Below are 11,768 nucleotides of genomic sequence, written 5' to 3' on the forward strand. Positions count from 1 at the left end.
GAAGTGCTTTGGCGTCATTTATCACATAAGGAAGTTTTCCATAAAGGGAGAAATCATGGACTGTTTGCTCCAGACTTTTTCCAGATAAAAATTGTCCAGTAACCCATGAGGTTAAACTCGGGGATGTGATGGGACTATGGGCAACACAGAATTGGGAAACTGGTTGTTTAGGACGATTATATACAAATCCCTCTTGGTTGTTTGCCCCTTTCAGCTATTTAAACATGCAAAAAGTTTGACTTACCTGTTAAGAACTAAAATAGATTCTACATTCTCATGGCTCTTGAGGGCTTGAATAAGGTTCAGAGATGTGTCAGTGCAGTCAGATGTATAAAACTCCTGGCATTCTGCTCTTAGCATTATCTTTTGTGTTAATTATAATCTTCTCTGTTCTGATGAATTTGAATGTAGCCCACAATGTATCTCTGTCCCCTTAGGACATGGGGGTCATTGCCTTGATTATTCTCTCCCTGACCTCTCCACCTTGCTTCCCTTTGCTGTAACTCTTTGCTTTCCTAGTGATCTCAACTTCCATGTTTCTAGCCTTGGCCTAAGTAATTAGACCTACATCCAATTAACCTTGCAAAAGCCAGTCAAGGTACCTTGTTCCCCATTGTTTCATTTGCTCCAATCTCTCCCATCCAAGAGATCCAGAAAGCAAATGCCATTCTCTCAGCTATAGGGGCCAGTGCCCCATATTGCCCCCACAACTTTTACCTTAGGGTTTCCCCAGAGGAGCCCCTCCGCTTCCACAGGTTGACGAGGCTGCTGGATCTGCTGGCTGCGGAGGACGACTTGCCATCCCCTACGTGCATGCGTACCACAGTTGAGGTGGTGAAGGCGCTGCGCACATTTCTCTCTGGTTTGGCCAGAATGATGTACACCTTTGGCACAAACATGCAGCCAAGGGCCACTGTGGCACTGAGGCTGACCGAAAAACACATGGTGATGATTTTGTAGTTGCTGCCAAAGTAGATTGGCACAAAGGCCAGCCATATAATGCAGGTGGTATACATTGTGAAGGCAATATACTTGGCCTCATTGAAGTTAGCTGGAACATTTCTGGTCTTGAACGCATAGAAGGTGCAGCTCAAAATTAACAATCCATTGTATCCAAGAGGTGTGACAACTCCTAGGTTGGTGGTATTACAGATCAGGTAGACTTCCCGAATGCTTGGGTAGTCATGCATTATATCAGGAGGCTCCATTATAAAGAGGGCAACTATGATGCCCAACTGGATGCATATGAGAATGAAAGCAATCACTAGCTGGGCACAGGCACTCATGAATCTGGGTTTTTTGGTACAGATCTTTTTCTTGCTGCCGGCCAGGATCCTTGCAATACGATTGGTCTTTGTTACGAGGGCTGAGTAGCTCATGGCTGGAGAGAGACCAATGCCAATTCTCTGAAGGTAACAATAAATCTGCTTGGGCTTTGCAATGAGGCAGAAGGTACATAAGTATCCCAGGCAGATGCCAGCGAGGATGATGTAGCAGAGTTCCCTGCTGGAGGACTTGACTACTGGAGTATCGCGGTAAATGATGAAGACTGCAGTAACAAACAGGGTGGCCAGCAGGCCAAGGCAGGCAAACACCACAGCTGCAATGGGCTCCGGGTCACCCCATCGAAGATACTGTACTGGGATCAAATCGCAACCTGCAGAGACACAGACACATGTTGTAAGACAGGGAGAGATGTCTACCTGTGTCACACATCCCGAAGTTACCCTCAGCTGTTTATGACCACTTCAGGTTGTTTCCATCTACATTTCTAATTTCAGGATCTCATGCTACTCATTCTTTCACATATTCATTCAGGATATATTTATGTTCACAATATTGAATACATTTTTCTGTGATAGGAGCTGTTCTAGGTTTTGAAATAGAATCATGAAGAACATGGTTCCTGCCCTCAAAAAATAACTGGGAACCTTTTAAGCAATGACTTATAACTGTGATAAGGGTCATGAAGAAGTATTGCATGGGTTGTGAACAAGTCAGTGGGCACAGGGAAGGTCTCTTACAATAGGAATTAACAAATGAGTGTGTTCTTGACTGAATTTGGAGATCCCATGGGTTGGCAAATGGGTTAACTACAAGAAAGGGAGGCATGAAAGGAAGCTATTGTATGGTAGTGTGATAAGTGGCCTAAGATGAGGTGAGGAGGAAGGCAAGGGGGAGATATTGCAGATCAGAGAGTCCTAGATCAATAGAAAGCTATTCTAGGGATATAGGTAGAGCAGAGGAAGAATGGAGTCAGATTTATTTGTGCATATTTTAAACATTTCTTTAGTTGCTGTGTGAGTTTTGAATGAGATAAAGGTAATTGACAAATTTGAGAATTATTTTGGAGCCATATAGAGCATTTGAATGCATGTGAGAGTATGTGAAAAGCACAGGTATCAGAGATGACCAACACTAGTAAAGAACATTTGGAGTTTTCAGAAAATCTTGTAGCTTATGTGCTATAGATGGTTCTGCTGGAAAAAAACTGGGGGATTGATTTTTATAAGAAAAGTGACCCCATAGGCAAACATTGGCAAACACTCCCCAAATTGTTCTTTACTCATGACAGGCAGGAGATATATAGCTGACTAAGCAGCATTAGTAGCAGACAAAAGTGACAGACTATAGTGTCATTTGGATTACTAGTCTTCTTTCAAAATTTCTATAGGACAGTGGTTCTCAAGCTTGACTGCCCTCTGGAATCACTAAAAAGATTTTTTTTTTGGATCAGTGTTTCACTCTGTTGTTCAGGCTGGAGTGCAGTGGCATGATCACGACGATCATAGCTCATGAAAGCATCGACCTCCAGTGTTCAGGAGATCCTTCCACTTCAGCCTTCTGAGTAGTTGGTACTACAGGCATGTACCACCACCACACCTCGCTTTTTAATTTTTTTTTTTTTTTGAGTTGGAGTCTCACTCTATCGCCCAGACTGGAGTGTAGTGGCCGCTCCCGGCCACCGCAGCCTCGACCTGCTGGGCTCTGGCGATCCTTCCGCCTCAGCCTTCCGAGTAGCCGGAATAACAGGCATGCGCTACCACGCCTGGCTGATTTTTGATTTATTGTAGAGATGAGGTCTCGCTGCCCAGGCAGGTCTTGAACCCGCGGGCTCAGGCAATCCACTCACCTCAGCCTCCCAAAGGCACGGGATTACAGGCTGAGCCACCGAGCCCGGCTAATTTTTTTTTTTTATTCTTTGTAGAGACAGATTTGGCTGAGTTTATCTCCTAGGCTGGTCTCCAACTCCTGGGTTCAAGCAATTTATCCCTCCTCATCCTCCAAAAGTGCTGGGATTGCAGGTATGAGCCACCACACCTGGCCTTCCAGGATATTTTGAAAAATATCTAGGTCTCACTTTTCAAGTTTCTGACTTAATTGGACTGGGTATGGCCTGGGCATCACAATTTTTTTAAGGTACTCCCAGTGAAATTCCTGTAAGTTTGACTTTTTTTTCTTTTTATTTTTAAAGAATTGAGATAGCTTTATTGAGTGAGTAGGAAAGAGGTAAGTAATCTGAAGCTATGGATATTTGAGGAATATGGCAGAGGTTACTAATTGCCTGTGACTATCCATTCTCCCCTTCATTCTCAGCAATAGATCTCTAATTTCATTAGGATTGGTAAAATATTCAGCTGAAATACTTTATTTTCAGCAATCATTGCAGTCAGATGTGGTATATGCTAGTTTTTAGCTAATGTGATATAAACAGAGGATTTGTTTTTAAAGAAAAATAATTCATCCTGGAAAATGTCCTTTTTTGCCTTCCCTTGCTTTCTCCTTCTGTTGTCTGGAATATAAAGATGATGGCTAACACTCTGGCAGTTATCTTGGACTTTAAGGTAACTCTCAGGACATAAAAAATGTTCTGGGTCTGGAATAGGAAAAATAGAGGGGGCCCAGGTTCCTGATAACCATGGAACCATCCTCTATCTCTGAACTGTGTATAAACAGCTTCCTTGTTTGAACTATCTTTTTTTTTATATGCAAGCAAACCAAACCCTAAGAGATATAGGGGTAAGGTTTTTCAATTAACATTCCACATCCCATGATCAAGGATGTTGAAGCAACTGAATAGCAATGGTTGCTGGGAGGCAGGGAAGGCAACAGTAAATAATGACAGCAAAGAAGCATTCAGATTCCTTCAAAATATGTCTCATGGTGTTCTGTTGTAGAAAGGAATCGAAAGGAAACAAGGAAACAAACTTATTCCCCGCTTTTTCTGCTGTGAAAATCATTTACTTTAAAACATTCTTTTCCTTTTTTATTTTAAGGATGTGGGGTACAATTCAGGATTAGATATAAAAGTGGTCATAGTATAGATAAAGTTTGGGCCTCCCTTTGGTACCCACTTCACCTTGTTTGAGATCAGGTACTCTTTTTTTTTTTTTGAGTTGGAGTCTCACACTGTCGCCCAGACTGGAGTGCAGTGGCTGCTCCCGGCCACCGCAGCCTCGACCTGCTGGGCTCCGGCGATCCTTCCGCCTCAGTCTTCCAAGTAGCCGAAATTACAGGCATGCGCTACCACGCCCGACTGATTTTTTGATTTATTGTAGAGATGAGGTCTCGCCTGCCCAGGCGGGTCTCGAACCCGCGGGCTCAGGCAATTCACTCACCTCAGCCTCCCAAAGGCGCAGGATTACAGGCTGAGCCACCGAGCCTGGCTGAGATCAGGTACTCTTATTGATGTTGTGTTACATCCCCCTCCCACTCCCCTGGTAGTTTCCCACTACTGTTAATCCTTTTCTTATAGTAGTATGATAAATATTCAGGGTCCATTTATGAGTGGGAATATGTGATATTCAGTTCTTTGTTTCTGTGATAGCTCACTGAGTATTATAGACTCCAAATCTATTCAAGTTGCTGCAAAGATGGTATGTTTGTCCTTCTTTATGGTTGCATAATATTGCATCATGTATATGTACCACATTTTTTTATCCAGTTCAGTTTCGATGGGCAACACGGTTGGTTCCATGATTTTGCTATTGTGAATAGTTCTGCAATAACTGTAGTATGATTTGAGTTCCTGTGGGCATATTCCCATTAGGAAAATTGTGGGACATACACAAGGTCAATTTCTAGTTCTTTTAGAAATTGCCACACTGTTTTCCACAGAAGTCAAACTAGTTTGCATTCCTACCAGCAGTGTAGAAGTGTTCCCTTTCTTTCGCATCCTAGCCAGTGTCTGTTGCTTTTTGTTTTATTAATGATGGCCATTATTACTGGGATTAGGTGGCTTTTCACTGTGGTTTTGATTTGCATTTCTTTGATGATGAGTGACACTGAGTACTTTTTCACATATCTGGCTGACTATATATCTTTTTTTGAGAAGTGTCTATTCATGTCTTTTATCCACTTTTTAATAGGGCTGTTTTTTTTTTTTTTTTTTTCCTTCAGCATGTTTGAATTCCTTGTAGATACTGGATGTTAGGCCTTTGTCAGATATGCAATTGGCAAATCTTTTTTCCCAATCTATGAGTTGTCTCCCCAATCTCTTGATGGTTTTTTTTGATCTGCAGACACTTTTCAGTTTAATGTGATCCCACTTGTCTACCTTATTTCTTATGGCCTGGACATCTGCGGTTTTGATCAGCAATTGGTTGCCTATTCCAATTTCCATAAGGGTGTCACCTGTGTTTTCTAAGATTCTTATAGTTTGAGGTTTTATATTTATGTCTTTGATCCATTTAGAGTTGATTTTTGTGCATGGTGATAGGGGTCTTGTTTCTGTAGGTGATCAGCCAGATTGCCAGCACCATTTATAGGATAGGTTCTCCTCTCCTCAGTGGTTGTTGTTGGAGGCTTTGTCGAAGATGAATTGATTGAGAAACTGAGGTTTTGCTTCTAGAATCTTCAGCTTGTTCTATTGGTCTATATGCCTGTTCTTGTGTCAGTATCGGGCTGTTTTGATTACTGTAGCTTTATAATAAAATTTAAAGTCTGGAAATATGATACCTCCTTCTTTGCTTCTTTTGCAGAGGATTGTTTTGGCTATTCATGGTCATTTAGTTTCCATATGAATTTCTGTATTGTTTTCCAGGTATGAGAAGAATGATATTGGTTATTTAATGGGTATTATGTTTAATCTATAGGTTGACTTTGACAGGATGGACATCTTAACAATGTTAGTTTTTCCAATCCATGAGCATGGACTATTTTTCCATTTCTTTGTGTCATCTTTGATTTCTTTGAGCAATGTTTTGTAGTTTTCATTGTAAAAGTCTTTAACTTCTCTGGCTAGGAAGATACCAGGTATTTCACCTTTTGGGGGGGTTGCTATTGAGAATGGGATTATGCTTTTTATTTGGTTCTCTGACCCTTTGTTAGTGTGTATAAGAATGAAACTGTCCCTTGCACATTTATTTTGTACCTCGAGATTTTGCCAACGTCCTTTATAAATGCAAGGAGGTTTTTGACAGGTTCTCTTGGATTTTTGAGATATAGAATTATATCTCAAAGAGGGATAACTTAACTTCCTCTTTTCTTACTTGGCTACCCCTGATATCCTTTTCTTGTCTAACTGCTGTAGCTAGGACTTCTAACACAATGTTGAACAGGAGGTGTGAGAGTGGGCAGCATTGTCTTGTTCTGGTTTTCGGGGAAATGTTTCCAGTTTCTGTCCATTTAGCAATATGTTGGCTGTGAGTTTATCATTGATGGTGCTTACTATTTTGAGATATGTTCCTTCTATGCATAGGTATTCAAGGGTTTTTATCAAAAAGTGATGCTGAGCCAGGTTCGGTGGTTCAGCATGTAATCCCGTGCTTTGGAAGGCTGAGGTGAGTGTAATGCCTGAGCCCACGGGTTTGAGACCCGCCTGGGCAACTTGGTGAGACCTCATCTCTACAATAAATCAAAAATCAGCTGGGCGTGGTAGCTCGTGCCCGTAATTCTGCCTACTCGGAAGGTTGAGGCAGAAGGATTGCTGGAGCCCAGCAGGTCGAGGCTGCAGTGGCCGGAAACGGCCACTGCATTCCATCCAGTCTGGGCGATAGAGTGAGACTCCAATTAAAAAAAAAAATAGAAGTGATGCTGGATTTTATCAAAAGGTTTTTCTGCTCCTAATGATATATCATGTGGTTCTTGTTTATATATCTGTTGATGTATTTAATTATATTTATGGTTTTGTGAATGTTGAACTAGCCCTGCATCTTGGGGATGAAGCCTACTTGGTCGTGGTGGATGATTTTTGAGATGCGTGGTTGGAACTGATTTGCAAGAATCTTGTTGAGAATTTTTGCATCTATATTCATCAGGGATATTGGCCTGTAGTTCTCTTTTTCTGTTAGATCTTTACCTGGTTTGAGTATCAATGTGATGTTAGCTTCATAAAATGATTTAGGGAGAATTCTTTCTTTCGCAATTGCCTGGAATACTTCCAACAGGATTGATATCAGCTCCTTCTTGTATGTTTTATAGAATTTCACTGGAAAATCCTCTGGTCCAGGGCTTTTGTGTGTGTGTGGTTAGTTTTCTTATGATGGAGTCAATTTCCTGGATTGTTATTATTCTATTTAGTGTCTCATTGTCTTGTTTCAACCTTGGGAAGTTGTGTGATGTCAGAAAGCCCTCCAGTTCATTTAGGTTATCAAGTTTGTTTCCATAGAAGTGTGCATAGTAATCTCTGATAACCTTTTTTATTTTTTCAGAGTTAGATGGGATTTGATCTTTTGCATTTCTGATTATTTTTATTTGGATTTTTTCTCTCTTTATTTTGGTGATTCTGGCTAAGGGTTCATCAATCTTGTTTATCCTTTCAAAGAACCAGCTTTTTTTATATTGATTTTTTTCTATGATATTTTTGTCTTCTATGTTCTGTGTTTTGGCTTTTACTTTGGATTCTTCTGCTAAATTTAGGGTTCTTGTAGTCTTGTCTTTCCAGCTCCTTTAGGTGATTTGTTAGGCTGTTAACTTGTGATCTTTTCATTTTCTTGATGTGTGTTCGTGGAGTTATAAATTCTCCTCTTAGAACTGTTTTCATGGAATCCCTGAGGTCTTAGTAAGATGTTTCTTCATTTTCATTTGTTTCCAGGAGTCTTTTAATTTCTTTTTGATTTCTGTGTTGACCCAGAAGTCATTCAGCATCATGCTTTTTGTGTCCATCTCTTTGTGGGTTTGGGGAGAATTTTGTTGATGTTGGTATTTATTTTTATTCCACTGTTGTCTGAGAAGGTGCATGGCAATATTTCAATCTTATTAAATTTCTTTATGCTTGATTTATGGCTGAGGATTTGATTGATTTTGGAGTACATTCCATATGGTGATAAGTGGAATATATATTTTGTGGTTGTTGAGTGGAGTGTTCTGTAGGTGTCTATTAAGTTCATTTGGTCATCAGTCTAACTGAGGTTACAGATCTCTTTGTTGATTTTTTTTTTTTGCCTCAATAATCTATCTGGGGTTATTAGTGGAGTATTTAAGTCCTTAACTGTAATAGTGTTGGAATCAACACTATTAAAATCTCTTTTAAGTTTACTTAGTCATTTCTTTATAAAAGTTGGTGCTGTGTTGGGTGCATATGTTTAGGATGGATATTTCTTGTGGATGGATTGAACCTTTTATCATTATGTATTGTCATTTTGTATATTTTTAAATTTTTATAGCTTAAAGATTGCTTTGTCTAATCTTAAGATCATAACTCCTGCCTTTTTTGTCATCCATTCAGCTTGAAATTCATTTTCCATCCTCTAACGTTGAGTTTGTGTGCATTCCTTATTGTGAGATGAGTTTCCTGGATGCAGCAAATTATTGGGCATTTTTAAAATCCAGTTTGCCATTCTGTGTCTTTTCAGTGGTGTATTTAGTCCATTTACATTCAAGCTGATTACAGACATGTGAGTGTTTATCCTCATCATGAGGCTCTTATAAAGTTTTTTCTTTTTTTTTCCTGTTAACCTTTGGGCTGATCTTTGTGTGTGTTTTCAAGTTTGTAGTCATGATGTATTCTCCATTAATGCTGTGTTCGCCTGTTCTCTTGAGAAGTGCATGGTCATTTTTTTTTAAACCTTCTTCTGTGCTTAATATCTTTTTAAGTGTTTTCTGTAGAGCTGGTCAGGAAGCTGAATAATCTTGTAGGGTTTGAATATCTGAGAAGGTCTTTAATTCTTCATCACTGATAATGCTGATCTTGACTGGATAGAAAATTCTTGGTTGAAATTGTTTATTTTTGAGGATTTTGAAAATTGGACTCCAGTCCCTTCTAGCCTGCAGGGTTTCTGCTGATAGGTCTGATGCTATTCTGCTTGGTCTTCCCTGACAGGTAGTCTGACCTTTCTCTCTTGCTGCCTATAGGATTATTTCTTTTGTACCTACTTTGTATAGACAAATTGTTATGTGTCATTTGATGCCTTGCAAAGGTTCTCTGTATCTATTTTTTTTTTTTTTGGTATGGTCATATCTCTAGTGAGATGGAGAAACTTTTCTTGGATAACCTTCTGGAATACTTGCTCTGAGGTCATCTCTGTTTCCCTTACTTCTTCTGGGATACCAACCAGATGTAGGTTCAGCCTCTTGATATAATTGCACATCTCTTGGAGGCTTTGTTCTTTCTTTCTGAGTCTTCTTTCTATGTTTTTTACAGATCAGATTAATTCCATGTTTTGGTCTTCTGAGATTCTTTCTTCTGCTTGATTAATTCTGCTTTCCATACTTGTCATCTTATTTATTTCCTGGATAAAGTTTTTTATGGCCAAAATTTCTGTTACAAGTTTTCAATATTGCATCTTGTCTTTCTTGAGTCCTTTTCACTTTTTCCATCTATTCCCTTATCCCTGTTGTATTCTGGGGCCATTGGTGGTGACTTTCATAGTTTGTGCTCTAAAGTCTGATTTACCAGGCATTTTCTCTTTGATACACTGGGAATTACCTGTGTTCTTCCATTGATGTTTCCCCATTTGCGACAGATCTCTTCCTTTTCTTTTTAGTTTCATTATTCAGGACAGTGGTGGAGGTTCTCACTTCTGATCTTTGCTCAGTCCTCAATTCTTCCCTGATCAGGGCTCTGAATTTGTTCTATTGTGAAACAGGGCTGAAGGTGGGAAGCTTTGCTGTCTTTTGTAGGTTTGAAAGTTGAATAAGGTGGAAGATGAGGAGCTAGGGTTCAGAAACTACTTGAATATCACAATGTTCACTGACTGGGATATGGGTTCCCTGAGACCCACTACCTACCACCACTGTGTATGATGATGTGAAGGGTGCGTGTATGTACCCCCTGAGTTCAAGATACAGTAATAGCAATGGGGAAAACAGAGAAAAGTAGAATGAAAAAGGATGCACAAAAATTTAAAAAATAAAAACACACACACACAGAAAGCAGAAACTAACACAAAAATAATTACACACACACACTCACACACACACAAAACCCAAAACAAACTGGGAAAAAACCTAAAAAACAAGAAAACCGAACACACACACAGATGCCCAATGCAAAACAAAAGGAGAAGAAAAAAAGAAAGCAGAAAAAAATGGGGAATGCAAATAGAACCCTCACACATACATTCATACACACATTAAACTAAAAAAAGAGAACAAAAATCAAACCAAAAAAACAGAAATATGAACATTCAATCATTCACATAAACACATAAACAGAAAACAAAAAATAAAAGAAAGAAAGAAAGAGGAAAGAAAAAAATCAAAAAGAAAAAAGGTTGGGGAGAATGCAAATTGAACCCTTGCATTCATGCACAAAGGAAAAACAAAACAAAAAACCCCGCCCTCTTGTGGCAGATTCTGTAGTTGTTCCTCTCAGCTGCTCGCAGGTAAGCCCCTCTGCTGTCTCCTACAAAGCTGTGACCACATACACAATCTCTCCAGAGCATGGCCCAAGGAAGAAGGAGGGGGGAGTGGGGATGGGCTTCAGCCTTTCCCTCCCACTCTTGTATAGTCAGGAGGATACAGTGTGGTAGGAAAATGTGGGATTGTCTCATCCCCAGGTACTGGCGGGAGGCTCCCTAGTCAGGCTTATCTTGGAGTAGAGTCCTCCTATTGTGACTGATGTCCAGGTTCCAACTGAACTTGTCCCTCTCGGCTGTGCCCCAGCCATGTAAGTCTGATGTTCAGAGGATTGCTGGGGAGGAGGGGAGTTGGGCTGGATTAGCCAGAATTCATCACTGCTCTCTTCAGTGGTCTTCCTCATCCTTTTCTGGCCCCCCCCCTTTGTCCCTTGGCTGAATAAGTGTAGGAGGTAGGGTGCCTGAGATTTAGCACTCACCCTGCCCCTCTGAAATTTGTGCTTTCAGGATGTTCCCTATGGGTTATGATCAACTCCTGAATAGTTAACTCATGGGCCACTTCATGGTGAGCAAGCCAGAGCACTTCCCTACCCAGTTTTCAAGGTGGTGGCATGATGCCAGTTTCATCTTCTCCAATGGAGCTCTGTCTCTGGGCTTTCTTGCTGTGCTCCCTCCACAGCCCTTGCTGCCAGTGTCCTGTCAGGTGCTGCAGTGGTGAGGTAGAGCCTGAAAACAGCAGTCACTTAGGCAGCTTCTTCCAAGGAAGGTCTTTGCTGATTTTTAAAAAAATAGCGCTCAGTTTCTGTGTCCTAGGAATTGTTTGGGTCCAAGCAGATCAGCTGCAGCACTAGCTGCTTAACCTGGAGACCCCTGGCCACTTGATCTCAAGTCCCCACTCAATCACTCATTATGTGTCTTGGTTTTCCCTTAGGGTGCTGAGTGCATTCAAGAGGGCTGGAGTGATGTGTGAGCAGCCCTTATGTATGCCCCCCAAATGAAGCAGCCCTCAGGACACTGGGAACCCCTTTC

General features: G+C 40.6%; 1 protein-coding gene across 1 annotated transcript in view; it reads right to left on the minus strand.

The window, feature by feature from the left end:
- GRM5 (glutamate metabotropic receptor 5) overlaps positions 1-11,768 on the minus strand; it is a 176,645-nt gene that overhangs the window by 72,507 nt on the left and 92,370 nt on the right. Inside the window, exon 6 of the mRNA XM_021716750.1 lies at positions 718-1,657. Within this exon, the coding sequence (XP_021572425.1) occupies positions 718-1,657 (940 nt within the window). The remainder of the gene's footprint in view (positions 1-717; positions 1,658-11,768) is intronic.

Source organism: Carlito syrichta, unplaced genomic scaffold (assembly GCF_000164805.1).
Source record: "Carlito syrichta isolate Samal-C Ts95f unplaced genomic scaffold, Tarsius_syrichta-2.0.1 Scaffold308910, whole genome shotgun sequence".
Classification (NCBI taxonomy): domain Eukaryota; kingdom Metazoa; phylum Chordata; class Mammalia; order Primates; family Tarsiidae; genus Carlito; species Carlito syrichta.